This window comes from Liolophura sinensis, chromosome 1 (assembly GCF_032854445.1).
Source record: "Liolophura sinensis isolate JHLJ2023 chromosome 1, CUHK_Ljap_v2, whole genome shotgun sequence".
NCBI lineage: Eukaryota > Metazoa > Mollusca > Polyplacophora > Chitonida > Chitonidae > Liolophura > Liolophura sinensis.
The window spans coordinates 59736723-59759713 of record NC_088295.1 but is presented as its reverse complement, the minus strand read 5'-3'; the positions used below and the strand labels follow the sequence as shown (position 1 = coordinate 59759713).

General features: G+C 39.6%; 1 protein-coding gene across 2 annotated transcripts; it reads left to right on the top strand.

Annotated features, from left to right (window-relative positions):
- Positions 1 to 2538: 2538 nt before the first annotated feature.
- LOC135472165 (neuronal acetylcholine receptor subunit alpha-3-like) lies at positions 2539 to 22274 on the top strand. 2 transcript variants are annotated; one of them, XM_064751545.1, is made up of 8 exons: positions 2539 to 2786; positions 11269 to 11432; positions 12080 to 12124; positions 15062 to 15171; positions 15999 to 16456; positions 17205 to 17291; positions 18703 to 18800; positions 20711 to 22274. In XM_064751545.1, the coding sequence occupies exons 1-8, from the start codon at positions 2732 to 2734 to the stop codon at positions 21047 to 21049; spliced, it is 1356 nt and encodes a 451-aa protein (XP_064607615.1). In that variant the 5' UTR covers positions 2539 to 2731; the 3' UTR covers positions 21050 to 22274. The 2 variants fall into 2 exon arrangements, with proteins under 2 accessions (XP_064607615.1, XP_064607606.1); XM_064751536.1 differs by having other exon boundaries at positions 18703 to 18821.
- Positions 22275 to 22991: the final 717 nt, after the last annotated feature.

Genomic DNA, 22991 nt, shown 5'->3' with positions numbered 1-22991 from the left:
TAAAATTCTCAAGATGGCTGCCTCGTTTCGCACCAGCCATTTTTGTGGTATTGTCATTTTGTTATTCGGTTAAATCTCAATAAAATAATAAAGTATAATACTTTTTAGAAAGCTTGACTATCCTTCTTTCGATTGAAATATGTTATAGCCAGGTGCTGTCTTCTCCTTTAAAAGATGTAAAGATATGAAATGTATGCATCAACACTATTTTTTGTTCTTTCTTTTTTTTATTATAAGTTTTCATGTATCCTGTTATTCAATATCCTATCAATTCCCGGAATTGTGAAACAAGATTTTATGCAATCTCGTCAAGCTGTCGACCGCATACGTGGGGAAGGGTTCTCGTAGTGTAATGACAGCCTATATATAGGTAGTCAGAAAGCAACCTTGCGAATGGTTGTGCGTTTTCCCAGGCTCTGTCCAATTTCCTTCCACCAAATTGCTGACCACTGTTGTATAACTGAAATATTCTTGAGTACGGCGTAAAAACACCAACCAAATAAACCAATAAATTATAAATTTGGCGTGAACATTGCATTTGCCTCGACTATTATAATGTAAAACAAAATTAAGTGGATTATAGTCACCAGGCTATGATTTCCTTCAACGTTGTCTCCTTAGCTTAGCCTTCCTTTGCCCGTAGTTGCGAGTACCGTCTTTAAGTATCGGTCAATTTAACAATTTACTGGAAACTTGTCGCCAGGCTCCATATATATAAAGAACTGATACCCTTAAAATAAGCGGAATCACCAAGCAGCTCTGGAAGAATGCCGGAAAACAAAGTATCCAAGGAGAATTCCTCCAAGAGCATTGGTAATTAGGAGTTTGGAAGCATATATTCTATCCGCATAACCCCTGCCTAAATCAGCAGTGCATTGTGGATCCAAAGTGTAGTAATGTGTACACTGTATACAGAAACTGCGACGTAATAAAGGCAGTTAGCAACGGCGTTCCACAATGTCACGCAAAAAGGGTATGCTATTTCACCGCAAATCTTGACAAGTTTCAATATTCTAAGGAATGCTTTGATGAAGAGTATCGGAAGCGCCATTTTTGTGTCGTGTATGTTTTAGCCGAAACCGACCCCCTCCCCCCCACCTCCTCCTTTCAAATCATGAGATGCGCGTTTTAGCATACAGGTGAGCTATTTATAGAAGACGGCTGTAAGGAATTCCTCACCACGGCGTGATCGCCGCGCATGTATCTGTGTTACCATTAAGACATTATTTACAATTTGAATCGCATGAAACAGTTGAAAGGAAACCTGGACCTTTGCCTACTAAGTCAAGGGCGTTGAATGATAATTTATTTATTTATTTACTTGATTGGTGTTTCGTCCGTGCTCAAAAATATTTCACTTAGGTGGGACGAAAGCGGGCATAGCCCGGGAGAAACCCACAAACATCCGAACGTTGCTGTCAGCCGAAGAGAGCTACCGCATTGATGTCAGGCTCCTTGGCTATTGCGCCGCGCTGGCGTGCTAACAGTGAATGATAACACTGAGTGTTCAAATTTATTACTGGCTCACATGCAGCCTTATGTCACGCAATTTATCGGGTGGTTGGTGAATTAAGGCCGGGCGGTTGTTTCCACACAACTTAGCCACCGTTTCCTTCACCTAATAAATAAACCGAATCACCGTAATGAATGCATATAATACAGTTAAAAAACAATGCAAAATAGTTGGAGAAAAACGATATGATTTGGCTCCAGATCAAGGATATATATATATATATATATATATATATATATATATATATATATATATATATATATATATATATATATATATATGACTGAATTATGGCTTAACTACACATAGTGGCAATGTAATCTGTAGCTGTCCATCAGTCATTAATATAAAGATGGACCATTTAGAATGCTTATTGTCTACAACAGTTCACCGATATATATTATCACCTTCCATCAATTTCCTACCGAAATGTCATGTGTTCGGCAAACTTCGGTGATTATCGCGCGAAGCACATTGTCTGTATCTTCGACTGGATCCATTTTTAGCTGTACTTATCCATATATATCACAGCACAAAGAAAAATGATTAAAAATATTGACGCAATGAACGTTTTTTTTTTTTTTGACACAGTTTAAAATTTGGCAGATATCCGTAGCTTACACTACTGAGCCCACAGGCAAACAAGAATTATATGGATTCGAAAGCGAACGTAGCAGAATCGCTTTTCTGGGATAGTATGAAACTTCATGTGCAGAAGTTTATTTCTAATCCGCTCTGTTAACATATACACATTGAGAGAGAGAGACTTTGACACATAGAACAATAATACATCCGTGCCGGAAATCCAGTTAAACCAATTAGGGTCACAAGCGAGATGATGCAGCCTATCACTGTGGACATATAACAAAGCGAAGCCGTGGCAAAACGTTAGGCGACACCAGCCGGTGAAACTGACTGTAGCTCTATGGAACTACGCCCGGAGATTTGGTGGTGCGCGGCTCAGCCTGGAACATGTTGCGGGTAATTAGGCCCGACGTCCTCTTGTCAGTCTCCCGCTACAGACCATCGCCAAGCAAGCTGCGACGTCATTGAACACGCCATGCAGGCTTGTAGCTGTATAAACATCCAGTGATACAGGGTATAACACTGGAACAGACTGGATTCTGTGGCCGTCTTCCCGGTCAGAGGAAATCAACGCAGGCAGTGGTGCCTGGTCAAGCATTTTGCTTCTGACCACAACACGCCCCGATTCTCAGTATGTCTCCTCGTGTTTTGATGGTCGTTGTCTTTGGATTGTTGCAAGCTGCAAGAGGTGAGTATGTCAAGATAGTGTTGACTTCTTAGCTATTATCTCTCCTGATCTGTACTATGTAATGCTAATCACTGATAATATTTATTTACATGTCGACTTTACGGTCTGCACATGCATTCGAATATCCACTTAGAAATCACCAAAAATCACTCATAAACAATTTTGTTTCGATGTAATCGAGTAAATGTTGCACTATTTACCTTTTCACGGACACAACGTCCAATCTAATATCAAACTGCCCAATTAACATTTCTTTATCACACTCTTGGTGTTTGTTTCATGTTTGAATAGTGTAAAGGTTTTTATATCATCGTTGATTTTAAGTTTTGATTGACATCCAGACACTGTTTGTCTGTAATCACCAGAATTTTGGCATTGGGATGACCCCATATATTATATTGGTCAAAAAGACTTATTGCAAAGAAATGAAAGACATTTATGTGAATGTTAAATGCGCCGAAAATTCTGCCCTATATCACCTAATTTTGACTGGACTATTTTTTCTTCTCATTTTTACCGTTTGCATGTTACTGTGTGGATTGTTGTATTTGTATACAGTTGTGTATGTATACAGCATGCATATAATGGCATCCTCTCGAGAGCTGGACAAAACATGGTCAACATTCAAGTCAGTTCAGATCCCTTTCTGCATGTGTTACCGTGACTGTGAGTCTTTCGAATGCATAGGGCTAACCATGTCTGTTGACACTTATGCAGCTGTGTGCATGGCATGGTTACACAAGAAGCTATAAATAATTCCTTAAGATATTAACGAACAGGATCTTGCCTTGATGCTCTCCTTTATTGGGAATTCTGCACCTTGGTATTAAAATCATTTGAAATTATGCCCACAGAAATAGATATACATTTATACTCATTGCTTAGCAGACTGATGCTTAATGCGATGTTTCGTGAATACAGTATACAGAATGAGTGGTTTACCGTGACAAGCTATGTGGTATATTGATATAATGCGTAGAAGATACCGTAGAAGATGCCGTGATACGTATGGTGGTGTTTCGTTAATACAATATGCAAGATAAGTGGTTTGCCTTGTCACGTAAAAGGATGTTCCGTTAATGCAAGACCAGTCACAGTTGTTTTGCCGTGACACATAATATGATGTACCGTTAATAGATGATAGATGTCACAGTGCCACGGTTTTTTGCCGTGACACCTAACATGATATATTGTTAATACAAGACGAGTGACAGAGTGACCACAGTGGTTTGCCGTGACACCTATGATGTACAGCTAATACGTTTGTGTACCTGCTGAAAGACCCCTTTCCTATTCTAAGTGAGACGTTGTGACACAATTATCTGCGAATAATCTCTTTAATAACTACATGTTTTTTTCCCATTTTCATCTATTGCGCGGTGGCATTGGAATCCAGGAAAACATCCTAATTGATTTGAGTAATACGATGCACCCGCGTCTAAAGCGCATTTTTCCAAAATCACCTCTCCAATTTTGAGTTCCCGCTATATTTTGGCCCATGTGCCATCTTCACATATCTGATTTATAGCTACATTTCAATGAAAACACTTGTCAACTGTGCAATGAAGTCGTGGCACAACATTACATGCTGTCCAATTAATGTCACGCCATTACTCGTATGCGTTGTTCTTGAAACATAGTGTATAGTATTGACACCACGAGCTTGGTCCATATACTAATACTGTGTACCGTGCATATGGGTATATATCTATCAGTTTTTGAGCTCCATCCATGCACCGCCTGTGTTTTAAACCACATAGTGTCTCGATCAGCAGGGCTGTACAACTGTACATACACTGAAAACGCGTTCTGGTCAGCACATGTCTCAGCTATAAGAGCTCTTGACGGCTTCTCCAGGAATGAGTAAAACCACTTAACCGAGACCGGCTTACAGGGTGTCACGTCGCTCTCGTGTTATAATCATAGCTTAATTCTCTGTGGTAGGGTACACAGACATTCACTGTGGGTGTGCGTGATCGTCTATATCATAATGCAACCAGTATATATATATATATATATATACATATATATATCGCAAAAAAATTGATTATTTAATCGCAAATAACGGATCTGGTTTTATTTGATTTCTAGTCCTGGATGTATTTACCTTATGGCCGGAATATGAGGTATCTCTGTGCAGTGTCTACTAATGTGACTAACTAACGATGAATCAAATCTTGCGGCTGGCCATAAATCTGTTTCGATCTGACGTATCATTAGCACACGTGATAAGACGTAATCCCGTCTAGCAGCAGAAAACGCCAGACTTATCTGTTAATCAAATGCTTGTATGATTAAAGAGCCCTACAGAATGGATGCGATGCATATAAGTGAACTGATGGATGTGTTTCCAAGCTTTACTGGGCAAATCGATGAAATTTATTTATTTATTTCTCAATTTTTAACGCCCTGATAAATGAAAGCAATCAATCAACCAGTCAATCATTCAATCATTCCTAAGTAAATTATTCAGTCAGTCAGATATATTTGTGGATGTGATTTGTGTATATAGAGAGCTTACCATATTGGTGGAAGAAGGGTGACCTTCTGCGAACACTACATAGCCTATACAAACAGCCACACGGGCGTCGTCAACGGCTTGTAGCCATCAAGACCCCTTTAACAATGACATCGGGTCAGTCAATAAGATAACCGGTGGTTCCGTTTAACCTTCATTCAGTCAGACAAGTTATGCTTCAGTCAGTAAAATATGGTTTGTCCTTCAGAAACGACAAATGTTCTTCCATCCACCAGGTTGTTAATCGTTCATTCTTTTGACTATTTAATCTTCAATCAATTACATTCCAGCCAAGTTATGCAGCGTACATGTATATTTCCATAGTCAAAAAAAAATACAATAATTGTAATTTACTGAGAATTTTTTTCTTTCAGCTAATTGTGCATATTTATAGTTGTGTGCTCCTACCAGGTTCTCTGAGATTTCGTCCACTGTTTAACCTGACCGCCGTCTGTACTTGCCATATCTTTCAAAATATGGACAGCAGTCAAACAAATAAATGGACTTTTCTGATTTAAGGCCTAACTGCATGATTGCTAGCGCAGACCCAAAGATCAGCTCTCATTTTTCTTTCATGCAGACGCTTTAGATAAACGTCATCGATTGTTTTTCCCCGTTGGAATTTTATAAATGCCTTCAATGATCTTTCTCTTACGTAATCGCCATATTACCCCTCATCCTCGTGACCGCGTAATGACACTCAGCAGATATTAGATTCCCGTGTGGTTTTAGATTTTTTTTCTCGGCTTTTCGGTGGCCTGTTTACTTCTTCCGAGCTGTCTTTTTTATCAGTTCAGGGAAGAGATCGAATTTCCCTCTCACGAAATTCACGCAGGCATTCCAGGCAATCATTCTCCATGTCATATAAAGCCATTCCTATATAGCTATATAGCTCGCTGCTCATAAGCTATGGGTCCTCATGTTTCACTAAGAAACCACAGTTTTACACATGACCACATGCACAAAGCAATGCCCCCCTCAAACTGGGTAGCAGATGCTTGGGGACTGGTTATGAAGTTGATGACCTTTCTATTGCTTGAGGATCACACGAGTCGCAGATTCAAACCCGACCTTGGGCAGGGAATTTGTAAATTCCCCCGCTCTTACTGTCCTTGGGGTCTTGATGACAGCAAGCGGGTGACTTGTGTAGCCGTTTGCACAACGTCCATTAATTAAGGCCACTTTTACCAATGTGCATTTGCTGAGCACATCTGTGTACGTCACATGTGGAAAAATTCGTCTATATCGTGCCCAAGGTCGGTGGTTTACCCAGGCCCACCGCATTTCTCTACCCTTGAAGCTCACCGCCATCGTATAAGTGAAAAATTCTTGGAAAAGGGTCTTTTCTGTGCACACAGAAAGAACCCTACTCCATGGAAATTAGCCTACTTCATACAGTTAGTATACTTATGAAGAAAGAACCATGTTCAACTTGGAAAGCATATAAAGAACCCTACTCCACGTGGACAGTGTATAAAGAGCCCTACTTCATATAGAAAACAGTCTAGTTCATGCATAAAGAAGGAATCCTACATATACGTCATGAGGTCAATCTCATTCTAGCTTACATCGATCACATTTGGATGAAGCCCTTTTGAAACAGCCTCCAAATCTAGTTAGAATCAAGAGAGAACATGAAGATGCAGTCTTGTTCGGTGAATATGACCCTGCCTTCGCTCCGATTTGGATCTGTGTAGATTGCATTACAATCGAACAGGTTGTTGAAGGACTGCAGCTATAGCTATCGACATAAAATTCGCCTCATAAAACTACATGTATCTTGTTCAAGGCAGTTTTGGTGTCTCGAACACGAATTGCACAACCACTTGTTGACAAACGCCCGTCAAATTAACTCACGGACCGATGTGACCCTGTTCACAGAATATAACTCAGCTAAGTCCCTTTTAATCAACAGTGCGATGTAACACTCACCATATGGGGTTGTTTAGTCACGTGGTGTTCTGGGGATTCCTCAGCTGGTTTTCATTTACAACTTACCCATCGACCGGACGCTCTCGCAAATCACGTGACTTCTCCCCATTACGTCATATCACCATTCCGGATTTCTTGACTTAGTGTTTCTTGAATAAGTGTTGGATTACCCAAGATTGTTCTCGTTTTCAAAGTGTAAACTATAAACATGGTTCAAGGAGAGGGAGGACGGAGGGGCGGGGTCTTATGGGGTTGATATGGGGGCGGTGGTTGGAGGAGGGATTTATGCGATATTGCATTACGACAATGTGAGTGTAACCATCACTATAGCAACAGATTTACAGTGCAGACCCTGTTATCCGAGAGTTAACATTTACCGCTGGCCAGTAAGAAGATATAACTCATCATACAATATGATTTCTTTGCATATATTGCTCATGGCATCATAATGTCTCTGCTTTTAACGCCCAGCCATTAGGTGATGAGTATATTGGTAGGCCTAGTTCCCATATTCTGTGACTAGATCAGGTGTTGTCTGATGTTTTCAGTGAGGCAGCATTATACATCTGACGGCAATGAGGCAGCACTATAAACGTGACGACCTTGAAGCCGCATTATAATGTGAAAACAGTGAGGCATCATTGTAATGTGACGACAGTGAGGCAGCATTGTAAATATGACGACAGTGAGGCAGCATTATAAATGTGACGACAGTGGAGCAGCAAATTGCTACGACAGTGAGACAGCATTGTAAATGTGACGACAGTAAAGCAGCAAATTGCCACGACAGTGAGGCAGCATTATAAATGTGACGACAGTTAGGAACATTATAGATGTGATGACAGGCATCATTATGAAGGTGACGTCAGTGAGGCAACATTATAAAGGTGACGACAGTGAGGCAGCAAGTTGCCATGATGGTGAGGCAGCATTATAAATGTGATGACAGTGAGGCACATTATAAATGTGATGACAGGCAACATTATAAAGGTGACGTCAGTGAGGCAACTTTATAAAGGTGACGACAGTGAGGCAGCATTATGTGAGGATAGTAAGGCAGCATTAAAAATTGCGACGAGAGTGAGAGCATTATAAATATTACAGCAGTGAGGAAGCATTAAAATGTGACGACAGTGAGGCAGCATTATAAATGTGATGACAGTGAGGCGGCATTTACAATTTGACGACAGTGGGGCAACATTATAAATGCGGCTACAGTGAGGAAGCATTTGTATGTGTGACCATAGTGGGACAGCATTATAAGTTTGATAATAGTGAGGTAGCATTATGACTTGCGACGACAGTGCGGCATCATTATAAATGTGACGATTGTGACGCAGCATTATACTGAGAGAACAGTGAGGCAGCATTATAAATGTGACGACAGCTTGGCATTATTATGCATGTGAAGACTGTGGAGCGGCAATGTAAATGTGACCATACTGAAGAAGCATGGTAAATATGACGATACTGACGCAGTATTATAAGTGAGGTAAGTGACGACAGTGAGGTAACATTATAATTTGAGAACGGTTAGGCGGCATTATAAATGTGCCAATAGAGAGGCAGCATTATAAATGTGACGACAATGAAGCAGAATCATGATTGTGCGGGAGTGATGCAGTTAATGGTCCGTATAGTTCTAGCTTAGAATTTACCCCCAGTGAATATGAAGATATAAGAAACACGCGTAACGTGTTGTAAAACTATGTAACGAAAAGAAAAAGGTCATAGAAAAGGTTCCAGGCCAGGATGCTTTCTCATTAAAATTCCTCGAAACCATCCACAGTGATTTCTGAGGATCACAAAAACTTGTGGCCACGTTACTTTCCTGGTTTAATTGAACGCAACTGGATCGTGCTTAGTACTCGAATTAATCACTGACTGTATTCGCCTGGGGAACTTGGTAGCTATAGACCATCACTCTTTCCCAAAACAGTTCAGGCTACCCCAAGCGAAATCAGTTTCCTCAGGTTTAATCAGGCGAGTTTAACATCCTCTTATGGCCGGCCAAACCTGACCCTAATTACAAAGCTCAGAACACATCCTCTGGAGCCACAGCGTTACTTTGGCCACACAATCACATCTGTGACGTCGGAAATGTTGAACGTTCTTCACTCCTCATACTAGCATACACTTACATCGTCAATTAACGTGACAAAAACAAAAACACTTTAAGCTAAACTTCAGTTTCATGTAATCAAGAATTCACATCATGCACTTTTCTGTTTCTAATGGTACCATTTAGCTGTGGATATTATATAGACGAATAATGATTTGAATGTGGAACAGGGGCCTCCGTGGCTCAGTCGGTTAAAGCGCTAGCGCAGCGTAATGACCCAGGAGTCTCTCACCAATGCGGTCGCTGTGAGTTCAAGTCCAGCTCATGCTGGCTTCCTCTCCGGCTGTGCCCGGTTTCCACCCTGTAAGCGAGCTTAGGAAACGCTGGTAATTCGCTATAGGGGCATGCATGGCACGCATCATACTCTCATATCCATTCGAAAAGGTCGACCGAGACATCAGCTTGTGAACTTATCCAATTTTATAAGTAGGCGGTTGCCTTTTTAATATATTAAATATTTTTTAATATATATCTGTCCATACAACTCTTCTGGGACATCATAGATTTCTGTTCATAGTTGTTACTCTGTATACATGAGTGTTTGAAGGTTGATTGCCATAAACATTTTAGTATCTGTATCTGATTTGCATATAGCTGATCGGTCAGAGATTATTCGAGCAGGTGTAAATGAAAATAACTATCCCTAGATAAGGTTGAATCGGATGTGAATGTGGAGAAGGTACCGTCGGGTTGCTGGCATTTCGTGCCATACGTTACCAGTAATCATCGGTTGTTTATGCCTTTAAAAGTTTTCATGCCTTTGCCTATCACGCAAAGCTAACAAGTCTCTCCATTCAAAATGGCCGAACTGAACGTCAACAAGGAAAAACCATCTGCGGCCGATAAGCGCTGGGATTCATTCTTAGTACTTCGTCACCTATATAGGATGTTAAAATGGCATCTTTCTTTTCTAGGAGTATTAGCCGGAGCAAGGCTCCACAAGGAATTAATCATTGCAAACGAAAGTGATACATCTGACGTAAACCGACTCATCTGCTGACGACCTAGAAGCTACTGTAAGGAATAAGCATGTCGAGGACAGGGAGAAGAGTAGCTAAAGGCTATTGCAAACTGAATGCTAAATCAATTATTTCCAGACTTGTTTGCCCGAAGGAAGACACGGATTCTCAGCGGGCCGGCGATGTTACTGGACATAAATACACGGCTTCTATCCATACCCGTTTAGCCTCACGGAGCTACTGATTTTTATTGCTCATTTATGGCTGGAAACGAATTATATATAGCTTAAATCGACAGGGGACAGTTATTTTCTGTGGACTCCATTAGGCGTCTTTAAAACAAAATTGATAGGATATCGACTCACGCCATTAATTTAACCGAGGTTCCTTTGCACCGACCCAGCTATATCAAAGTAAGGCGTCTCCAGTAAGGAAGCTCGTTGTTACCAAATCTGTTTCTTGAAGTTTTTTTTTCCGAATGCGCAGATTTACTCCAAATGGTGTTTCTCGAACAGAAATGGAACAAAAACAAACGAAAGTGATTACCGAAGGCTGGGGTGCTTTATACAAAATTCCTTAGCTTTGCAATTTCACGCAAAATGAAAGCCACGAAAATGCGCAAATAGGATTATTATGAACATGTAATGGCACATTTTTTACATTATCGAGATATTACATCTCTCTAATAACCATTTTAATTATAAAATAAAGAATGACGAAGACCAAAGACTGTTTAAATACCACCATAAAGCGTTTTAATATTTCATATTATTCATTTCTCTTTCCGGCTTAAAAACGATTACAGATTTTAACCCTTATGTCATGGTCCCAATTTTTCAGTTAAATCCAATTTGAGTCAAACCACAATGTAAATAATTCAGATGTCGACGTCTTTTTTTTCATCGTACAATTTATGTATTATCCCATCACAACAATTTTCTTTGTCTTTAGGTAACGAATATACAACCAATGACACGCTCGCTCACATTGATACCCAGACGAAGCTCTACCACAAGCTTATGGATGGCTATGAAGAGCATGTGCGGCCCGCCGCCAATCAATCGAGTCCGGTTTTAGTAGGATTCGGTCTTAGCCTCTTGAGGCTAGTGGATCTAGTGAGTTGGCTTACTTACCTTTTGAGAGCGCTTGATAAAGGTTCTTGTCTTTTAATTACTAGGTCACCCAAGACGTCAGTTCAAATCCCAGGGAATTTTCAAGATTTTCCCGCTTCCATTGTTCTAGATGTCTTAATTGATGCTTCGAATCGGTTGACCTGGTTTTCTTCATTGGATTTACATATTCGCTGACATATATCAATCCAAAACATTCTGTAAATTTGATTACTGGACTTATGACAATTGTCAATGTGGTCCGTAAAACGCATATCTGTGGAACAGAAATTCAAGAGAAAAATATAGTTTTTTTGTGTTGCATTAGATGAATATTCCATTTTTTCTTTTTCACTGAACGAAGTAAGAGTTTGAAAAGAGGGTTATAATTGTAGTAGTTTGTCCTTGTGATGTCTGATAACAACTTTTGATTTGACTGTTGGTTAAACACACAAACTCAGTACATGTTACAGTTATCATCGTGTAGCAAATTTGACGTCACATTGTTTCTAAGGCACAAACTTAATACATGTGACATTTATCTTGGTGTAGCAAATTTGACGTCACCTTGTTTCTAAGGCACAAACTTAATACATGTGACATTTATCTTGGTGTATCAAATTTGACCTCAAAATGTTTCTCTCATTTTTCAGAACGAGCACCTCCAGGAATTGGTACTTGACGTAATGCTTAGAAAGGTGAGATATGTCATTAGTGATTACGTAAGAATGTGGACATTTTTTGATACAATTCAACTGACTTCTGGTTTCATTTCCATGCAGTGTTTCCATATACAAAGTATATAGTGCTAGTCTTTCACATATATACACAACAGAATTCTGTGTTGTGTCTATAATTGTCGCTTAAGCTAATCTTCTACAAACCTTATTATAAAGCTAGATGCCTTTCATTGGGCTTTCACTGTGAGGCTCTCTCGGTGATACATTTTAATCATTTTGATGAACAGTTAGAATAAAATAATAACTGAAATCAGACAAGATAGATAGCCATGGCTCACACCCATTAAGTATGTCCATCGCCCGACGCTTCACCTCCACACACACACAGGTTGTCCTTGTATTATGACAAACCGTGTACCAAAATAACGTCCCAAATAATAAGAAAATGGCCCATGTGCAAATCTTACAAAACGTAAGGCAACAGCCGAGTTAGCGAGAAGCGGATACGACCAAGCAACCGCGCAAGCCAAAGACTAATGCTCTGAGTGTAAATGTGACCGATTTTACACTTCAGCTTGAGGAGCTGACATAACGATTCGCTCCAGTCCGTCTCCCCATTCCTTTCACTTGTTTCACTCTTTCTCCTGAACGCTCTTAACAGGTTTTACGTCACATGCATATTTACTTTGCCATTGCAAAGAACTCGATTAATCAGAAATGAGCATGATAAATTTCTTCTTTTGAATTAAATTTTGCGTCAGTCCGTTTACACGATACCTCTTAAGGTCCTTGAGCAATTTCTTCAAAATTTTACCATATTTTCTAGGTCGTTTGGACTGTGCCTAAATTATCTTGTTATCGCGTGCCTTTGCCTGACCTGTATAACAGTCCACTCCAGTCTGTCTCTGGTGCATTACTCGAATAATAGGATCTCAAGAGACCTCATTATCTGCCACAGAATTCTGCTAAGTCCATAATTGTCTGGACAGTTAGCGTCGCTTTTTGACCAGGGTAATCTCGGACCAAGTACGCATGGGTGGTCGGAGACAAAGTGGTTTCCGGTGTGTCAGACAAGATCCCTCGAGCTATGTCAGTAATAACGCCAATAAATACAAAATAAAGAGTCGCGACCTTTCAAATGGGGCTGGTATATTACTGACTTCTAGATGGATTCCAGATATTTCATGCTTGTTTGTTTGCATGCTATAGCTATATGTAATGTTTGAATATATACAAACACAAAATAACGGTATATTTTTTTACCATTGTTGTCCACTCTGATTTCCAACCCTTTGAAAATTTCGTCAGCCTTTACTGACAAATATTCAGAAGATGTATTTAATATCCAAGTGACTAGATCGCTTCAAGGCTGCTTCAAATCTTGGAAAGCCAGTGTGATTGGGTGTGACCATAACTTTTCCAGTAAAGCTTACATGTTCCATTTATTTCATTTAATGTGTTGTGTTGTGTGCAGTTTTGTAACGATTGGGTAACCTTTTGATAATTTTCGCGTGCAAACTGCTCTTTATGACTGGCGCCACCATAAATTATGGTACATGGTTTGAATACTGATTTCATTCAGTCGCCTAGAACATACCTACAGATCTTCCTACATCATTGAAACTTAGTCACTGCTTCTCTCTTTATGATTCCATCCTATTTTCGCACTTTATACGTTTTTTAAATTCTATGACAGTTTGCGTTAAACCTCGTTTTGGGAATTGGCCTGGAAACTATTGACGTGAAACGCTCATCTTGGTGGGCGCCTGGGATACGAATGTCTGTTTTGACACATAGATTATGACGCTGTAACACAGTGAGCGCATATTTGCTAAGATCAAAAAAATTCTATACGAAGTTTCCTGAGTTTACGATGCTTCATATGCGAAATTTCCTGGAAGTGATCCCAGAAGCGTATCTGTTGTTCACACACTCAAGATGTTTCCTTGCCAGACCTTCAAGGTACTCCCTAAATAGAGTTCTTCTAGCTTTTGTAATTGACAGCCTCTTGACAAATTGCCTAACTTTTTGTCCGTGTAGTAAAAAAAAACCTGCCCCCAAGTCGATTGGATGAATTATTTTCCTCTGGTGAATCAAATTGCCGTCATTATCTCTTTTTTCTCCTTGTTTGAGTAGGCGCCCATGTTACCTAAGGATGTGTATCATTACGTTTTTTTAAATCAATGAACTTTTGTGCAAAGGCTTAACAATCCCTGTTCTTGGACTATAAATGCAACCAGGCCATCACAGTATGAAGTTTTACGTTCGGCTGTTTTGGTAAAGCTGTTCACGTTTGAGTACTCTTTCGATTCGTTTTCTGTCATAAAAGAGTTGTCCCCTGACTTTGTAATTCCTCTAACTTTTTCTCGTTTCCCTTGATTTAAATATTTTATCAGGTTCTTCTGGAAAACAAGTGAATTTTTGTTTCGTCGTTGAAAATTTTTCTGTCGTCATTGTGAAGGTTCTTTGCATCTTTGTTTTGCTGAAAGATGTATGAATGCCTTTATTTTCTCAAACAGGGTCTCATGAAGGCGTGGATTTATTTTACGTAATAATGTCTCATAAAGCAATGCTTTATTAGGGTGAATGATGTCTGACAAAACAATATCTTAAAATATAATTAAGACGTATAGCACAGAGAGTAAGATCGAGCATTGGCGTTCCGTCGTGCTGTCTTAATTTTCATGACTGATGTCTAATGAAGTTGTGTCTTCTCTTTGAATCAAAGCCTTGTCGTTTGTGTGATTGCCTTTTATTTTAGAAAACACCGCTGAATCTTTCACTGTGGCTCTTTCACAATTATTCTACCGAGTAATTGTTATCTCTTGTGCTACAATCTGTCTTTCATCAGTTATCTTTGACCGCCATTCTCCTAATATCTGGAGAACCTGAAAAATGCTACAAGGTTGTAAATCGATGCACACTCTCATACCAGCAATGTTTTTCTTCATCCAGACGTGGGCTGATCCCCGGCTGGCTTGGGAACCCGACGACTTTGACGGCATCGAACAGATGAGAGTGCCCGTACAGAAATTATGGAAGCCAGATATTGTCCTTTACAACAAGTGAGTCCAATGGAGAAGTGCATGTTATTCATTACGTTAACCAATGTTACGTTAGTGAGTGGTAGGTTCTGTCTTTATTGTAGCATTGGAATGGTTGTGGAAGACGTGGGTGGTGGTTGAGCGGTACTTGTTCCTCTGTCGCTGGGACAGGTGAAGTGTTGGTATAATCCCCAAATTGGACAAATAATTGTTAATATTCCATTCTCTTTATGCATTATGTGAGTCTTGGCGGCGATGAGTTGTTTGACTGAACTTTTTAGAAGGTCGTACATGAAGTTCATTTGAAATCATATCCCTCAAGGTGGGAAACACATTTTACTTGTTCTGTGAGTCGCAATCTGTATCTCACATGTCCGTCGATCACTTATTCGCCAAAAGCCGGTGGTTTACTCTAGGCACTCCGGTGTCCTCCGTCCATGTTACTATTATTTATCGCTGTGTAAGCTGTATTTTGAATAATAAGGTGTCAAACCCCAATCAGTCAATCAATGTCTTTTGTCATTTGAGATATCAACCATATATTCTGTGAACTCCACCCAGAAGATTTGTTTCTGTATGTATTCATCCGTTTCATTGAACTAAACTTATTTTTTCTCTTAATTTTTGATCCTTAAGTGCAATGATACATGCATCCACTAAAACTTTTCAAACCGCTGTCTTTATCCATGTACATGTACGAGTATAATCTTTATAAAGCCAAATTTGTCCATGCCTTATCATTTTGCATCCATTTCCTTTGTACCTAACCCTTACCAACTCGTCTATCCATGTGCCCTCCTACCTATAAATGTTGGGATTCACCTATGACCCACTGACCTATATTACAGCGCTGCGGATGACTACAGCCTGATGTACGACCCCTTCGCCACGGTGTACCACACAGGGGTCATCAACTGGATACCAAAGGCTTTGATCAGGAGTCATTGTGCTATGGACATGACCAATTTCCCTTTTGACGTCCAGCAGTGTTACCTGATGTTCGGGACGTGGGCTTACACAGGCAAGGAAGTCAACTTGACCTACAACCCAACGCGGGAGGAATCCGTGGACGTGGAGGACTATACCTACAGTAAAGAATGGCAGTTCATCGACCATTCCTGGACCATCAACAATAAGAAGTACAGCTGCTGTGTGGAAACTTTCCCAGACTTCAGCATACAGATGGTCTTCAAACGTAACCCGACATTTTACACACATATGTACCTGATGCCGGCCCTCTTGCTCGCCTTCATTGCACCGTGTGTCTTCATCCTACCACCGGAGTCCAAAGAGAAAGTCACACTGGGTAGCGCTTTGTATTATTTTAACGTTTGTATATTAAATGTGATCATAACTCAGCTTTTACTAAGTTCAAATCTTATCGATCGAGACTCACAGTCTACAGCCAGAAAATTACGTAAAGAATGCCACTGAATGTAAAGACAGTTAAACTCAAGCTCCTCAAGTGTTGTCGTGACTGCTGTGGACGATGTTGGTTCTGCAAAACTGTGTGATTATAAATTATAAAAGCTTCCCTTATCCAGCCGTAAGTGAGATGGTCTGCCAGCAGCCCGCATATGGTGGTGGGTTTCCACCACCATATTCTGCCCGGTTTCTCTCACCATAATGCTGGCCGCCGTCGTATAATTGAAATATTCTTGAGTACGGTGTAAACACCAATCAAAGAAACAAACAAATATAAAGGTTTCCTTTTGAATACTAAGTGTCAACTGCAGGTCTTTCATATTATCCGCCTCTTTCTGGCAATACTTTGGCGAGATGCACCGGTTTCCAGCTGCGGGCAGTGCCCTACAAGGGTAGTACCTTTAAGACTAACTATTCTTTCTAGAGCATATGCTTTCAGCTGTAAAACAACCTTCGTCAGATTCGTCACTTGTCTGACGAAGGCTGTTACATACATCTGAAAGCTTATGTTCTGGAAGGAATAGTTAATCTTCAAGGTACAACCCTTATATATTTATTTATTATTACATCTGTTAATATACGAGCATGAATTAATAAGCTAATTAAAGTAAACTAAACGTTCTTTTCAGGAGGAATTATCCTTCTTTGTCTTACTGTTTCCATGACGTCACTGGAAGAAATTCTGCCGAGTGAACAGTTCAACATGCCTATCATCGGTAAGTACATTTAGGTTCGGAATCTTCTAAAGAGTTCTTCGTTTTAAGAAGAAACCAGACCAGTTAACTCTCATCACTTACAAGCAGAATATCTACGCTCTGAGAATCTTCAAGCAAACTGTAGAATTACTTAATCTCTTGATAGGTATGTATAACTGAGGAATATTTCACTTACGGTCTTTTTGCCAATGGCCTAGCGGTAGACGAACAATTTCAGCTTGTTGAAATTGGACGGACTTTTTCCAGGCGATGGAGTTAACTTGACGGTGTTAACAACTGAGACCGTGCATGACTTAACCTTAGAATATATAGTCAAGTCAGAAGAAATGTCGTGGCTGAATGCCCGAAACATTAACATTTAACTTCATTGAGCATAAGTGAAAATATTGGCTGCTCCTCTTGGCATGATTTCGTCCTAATTTCGTACTTTATATACTTTCCTAGTTCTTTAATGGAATTGGCTTTACGATTATTGGCCTAGGGTGTCCATATTGTTTGACGGCTGCTATAGGAATATCTGTTTCGACGCATAGATTTAAATATTATTGACTCAGTTTCGGAGTATAAGTCATCAATTACTCAACGGATAATATATAAACGTGTGCATATGATGTCTGATAAAGAGCAAAATCATTGGACACCGAATGTTCCATAGTTTTCGGCTGGTTCACAAGGGTAACGTCTAAGGTATCCATAGATGACGAGAGCGTGTCTGTTTAGAGGTGTTTGGACCCAACTGAAGAACACCTTTTTGTTATTTATAGAGACTGGATGTTAAAGTTGTACAGTTCTAAACAAGAGGTAGCCTCCATGCTGATTGATTGATTGAAGTTTTAATGGAAATCTGAGGACGTATTCTTTTTCTACTGAAATATTTACAGTTCCGTGGACAGTTGGAAGTGCAATAGTATTCAGAATATTCCCTAGGGACATACATTATTCACAGAGTCTAGTCACACACGCACTTTACTTGACTCCGGCGGTGAATATTTATTAGGTCTACGCTTCCCCTTTCTTGCTACTTTTTTGTTTATAGTGCAGCACGCAACTCTCTTGTTTTGCGTAATCAATACATTTTTAGTATCAGTCCGTACTTGTCAATCAATCAACTAACCAACGGATCAGTTAACATACGGGTCAGACAGTAAATGACTGAGTGAATTGATGAATAGAACAACAAATAAATCTATCAACTGATACTAGGAAATTAATAATCTGTGCATCCATTCATGAAATAATCTGTCAGTCAATAATTGAAAGATTCAGTTAATCAGTCAGCCAGTAATGAGTCAATCGATCCATGAAACAATCAGTCGTTGAGCCAGTCAAGAAACTAGCCGTCGAATGAATGAAAGAAGTGAATGTATCAATCAGTCAGTCTAACAAATAATCCATCAATTTTGTCTTTCAGCCCTGTACGAGGCCATCACTATGGTTCTAGTGGCCGTGTCCATTATCCTGTGCGTAATCATCACCAATCTGCACAGCCGGGGACCACGGAAGAAGAAGGTACCTAACATTATTCGACAGGTAGACAATTTTTTATACATCACCATTTATACACGCACTGACACCCGCCTTTCGATCCCCCTACTATATGCATGGACCATCTCTCTTAAAGAATGCACGGACAAAAGATGGCAGAACGGTAAACAACCTCCGAGAAATCTAATCCGAGAATACGTTATTTTCAAGGCATGGAACATGACTCGCTTTTGCCAAGCCACGATTTAGAATAACTTTATATCAGATTTCAGTTTAACTTCTACCACGGCAGTTAGAGTTATATGTGGTGTTTTATGAAGCCGTAATACCCGGAGAACCCACGGCCCTTCGCGACGCACATGACAAATCTCCTGACTCCTTGCTGCAGTGTAACCAACAAGAGCTACCTTCAAGATTGTGACCTCATTGATGCCGATCAACTGCCGCCAGAACAACGTCAGACGTTTCTGTGAAAAAGTAATCTGTTAAGTTTAACACAAAGTTTGTAGCCTGACTGATGTTAAAATGTATATTCTGTAATTGCAGCAGATAATTTTGTTGAATATAGCGCAGTAGTCTATTCATTGTATTAAACTAAGAGGATATTGTGTTGTATATGAAACAGCATTATGTTAAGACATCAGAATACATTCTAGTATTGCTTAGACAGCAGATTTCCTGTTAAAATGAACAGATTATTATTTTGAGTGTATGACCGTATATAGTGGAGTATATAATGGAACATATTTGATCGTCAAATACAGTGTTCATATACATGTATTTACAAAGCGTGTAAACGGTTGAAATCGTTAGATTTCAAGCTTCAGCCTTTGAAATTCCATTTGACTGTTCGTTCCAGAACTCGGCATTGAAAAAATGAGCAGATTCTTTGTGATTTGATGAGCTAGATATAGATTGATTGAAAAGACATGTCGAGGCAATCGTGGTGGGGAACAGCATTTTCCACTATAATGTCAGTGGCATGTCACATTTACATTAATTAATTAACTGCAGTAATCTTATATGCCATCATTAGTACTAGATAATCAGCATGCACCTCAAACCCACCCCTGCAATGAAAACCTCTACTCCATGCAGCTAACATTACTGTTGATATCTAAATTACAATCTAACTTCTATTCCTGTCAAATATTTCGTTTTTTTTTTCTGAAAATGTTTTGAAGGTAAGCGACACTAATGCCGTAATGGGTCTTCGAAGAACTGTATGTATTAGTAGTTCTCTCGACCATTCGCCCTGAAAAAACATTAACGGTCATCTCCATGGAACCTTCCATTTTTGGAATGGACCTGTGCACTGTCAGGCAAAATAAAGATCTAAGCTTCGAGTCGTGAATCACGAATGCCTGAAAAAGTCCATCGTGACATTGTTGGAGCTATGGAGAACCATTGTGCGTGGTCGGCAATGCCAAAAAAAAAAAATCCCTGATAATCCGATGAACCTAAATATAGAAACTCCAAGAACTATTGTCCAAAAAATTAGTTGGCTTCGCTCTTATTGATGTGAAACCTTTCTATGCTCTTCTCTTTTAAAAAAAAAGAGCCCAAATGACGTAATAATTCGTGGAACGAATGGAAAATTCCAAGCTTCAAATTTAATAACGTACACTGTATGGCCAGAATTGGATCCTATTTCAATCTTCTCCGTTGATGTCATAATTCGGCTGCAAAGTGAAACGGATCGTGTACTACGCGCAGAACGACTCCCTAATTTCTGCGTAATAAGTTAAGCATGTTTTCTTTTTTCGATATCGAAGTTTGTTACACTTCTTTAAAGAATTAAAATATAATACTTGCGTATTCTTTTTTTGTTTGTTTTTTGTTGTTTGTTTTTGTTGTTTGTTTTTCTTTTCTTTTTTTTTTGTTCTGTTTTCTTTTTTTTACTTTTCACCTTTTTCTGTTCTATTTTCTAACAGATATTCCTTCAAGGCCTAAAGCGAGTCGCATGTTTTGGAGAGGACACATATTACCCTCTGGATGAAATGGAGACGATAAGCATGCGCGGATTGGACCGTCACATGACGGAGGCAGAATCCAATCAGAAGGCCAGCGAGACGTCCTCCTCCTCCAAAATGGAAAAGGACGTGGAACAAATCCTCAAGCACATGCGTGGGGTTGCCATCCGCAATTCGGTTTCCGATGCGCGTGCGGACATACGAAGCGAGTGGCAGCTGGTTGCTATGGTAATTGACCGGCTGCTGTTTGGGCTGTACGTGTTGATGATATTCATCACGACAGTTGGTGTTTTTGCTTAACTTTTCAAGACATTGAACACAAGGTGAACTGTTGTTATTTTGTCTGTGGTGGACACGATAATCCTATTACCATTTGTACTGATGAACTTGTTCTCTAATACGGAATAGTGAATGACCATGCCAAAACTGCCTGAGTACTCGCGACAACTGATGAGAATAGTAGTTGGAAGGCTTTCGGTACATGTTCTTCAGGGGACTCCTCTCCTGACAACTATTCCCAAGAAAAGAGCCCTGGGGAATTGTCAGACCCAGTTGTAATGACTTCCAGGAGATACTTCCCCCCAAATCAATTTGAGTTTTCCACGCAGACAGTTATCAATTACTTACGCCCGCAAGCTTGTGCACATTTTACAGAATTTCCTATTCAAATCCTAGGCGGCGTGTCATCAACCAATCAGATCGATCAGTATTTAAACATTGCCGAAAAGTCAGTTTGATGGTGAGTGGAGACGCCATGGAGTTGTTCCAAAACAGCTTCAAATTACATGCGGCTTTCCACATCGACCCAGTCGAGCAGGGAGTGAAAACTAACTGTCTACAAGCGAAGACGTTGCACGTATGCTTTCCCGACAGCCTCCAGATACGGATACATGGACTGGCGGTAATGCAAGGCTCAGCGGATAGATTTGAGCACGTCTGAAGATGGACGCATTGCACTGGAGACAATTTACAAAACACTATGAGATTTCCCTAGGATAAATTGTTTGAACAGCCTTAACCCACTGTCAAGAAATGAGTACGTAAGACGAGACAAATGGTTTTATTGTGTTCGATGTTCAGTATCACCTATGTCGTCGATGGGCTATTCCACATTTGTGCTAGAAATTTTGACAAAGGAAAAAGACATAATCGTTCTGACATTTTAAGAAATTAAAAACAGACTAGTTTTTATAAAGATCACTTCGTATCTATTGTTTGAATTAATGATTGCCTTTATAGTCAAGGAACATATTGACCTTAAAAATATCCATTTTATTAAGGAAAAATTAAGGATGAAGTTATGATGAATTGTAATTAAATATTAAAGATAGAGTACTGAGGCGTATGAATTGTTTTGTGTTATGTGGGTATATTTCTGTTCAACAGCTTCCACTTTTAATTAGGTGCTCAGTTTAGAAGCCCTTTACTCCAAAACGCTGACTTCACCTGCCATGTAATTGTCTCGTGTCTTCCAGATTATCCTTAATGCTTATGATAAACAATGGCGATAAGCCCGGAACTACGGACATTTGGGACTCTGTCATCCACGTAATGGTAGATGAATTGCTCACCCCATGTGGCCTCGCGAGATAGGCGTATAGGAGATCAATCCATATATTGTAAACTTTCCTGTCGAGTCGTAGGTTTTATTCTTAAAAGGGGTTTTATCGGTCATGTATGTAAGTGATGCATATTCCTACGTTTACCACCATGTATTCTGTGCCGTCTTAATTCAACATATTTTTTGCAAATATCGTAACATATATAGGTAAGTATATACTGTCCATAATTATCCATTTTATAAAAACGACGAATTCTGCACATTATATAAACGTAATATATTGCAACGCAGTGTGTGAATGTTGTCAATGTTTAGCTGTGTCAACAGAATGTTCTATATACTTGTAGATTTCTTGTATTATATATGTGTTGACGTATGTGAGAAACGTTTATTCATGGATGAGTTATGTATATCCCACATAAGTGTATGCGCGCTGACAAAAATTACATTAACCTAAGGTAAACTGAGATTGCTGCAGTTTCTGCAGAGCAATAGTTTCTATCAAATGCTGTCTTGTCAGTTTTTGCTATTACTTTGGATTGAACAAGCATGTGGCCTACATTTCTTTCCTTCACCTGTAGTTTTTAAAAACGTATCAGAAAATCAAAATTAGAATTGAAGAATGAAACTTAAAAAACTTTATTGCTTCTGAAGAACTTTTTTCTGTTTTGGAAGAATATA

Excerpts from the sequence above, each read along its gene's own strand:
- LOC135472165 (XM_064751536.1), top strand. The coding sequence starts at position 2,732 with ATGTCTCCTCGTGTTTTGATGGTCGTTGTCTTTGGATTGTTGCAAGCT. Across the intron at positions 2,787-11,268 it reads ATTGTTGCAAGCTGCAAGAG|GTAACGAATATACAACCAAT; the intron begins GTGAGTATGTCA and ends CTTTGTCTTTAG. Across the intron at positions 17,292-18,702 it reads GTTCAACATGCCTATCATCG|CCCTGTACGAGGCCATCACT; the intron begins GTAAGTACATTT and ends TTTGTCTTTCAG.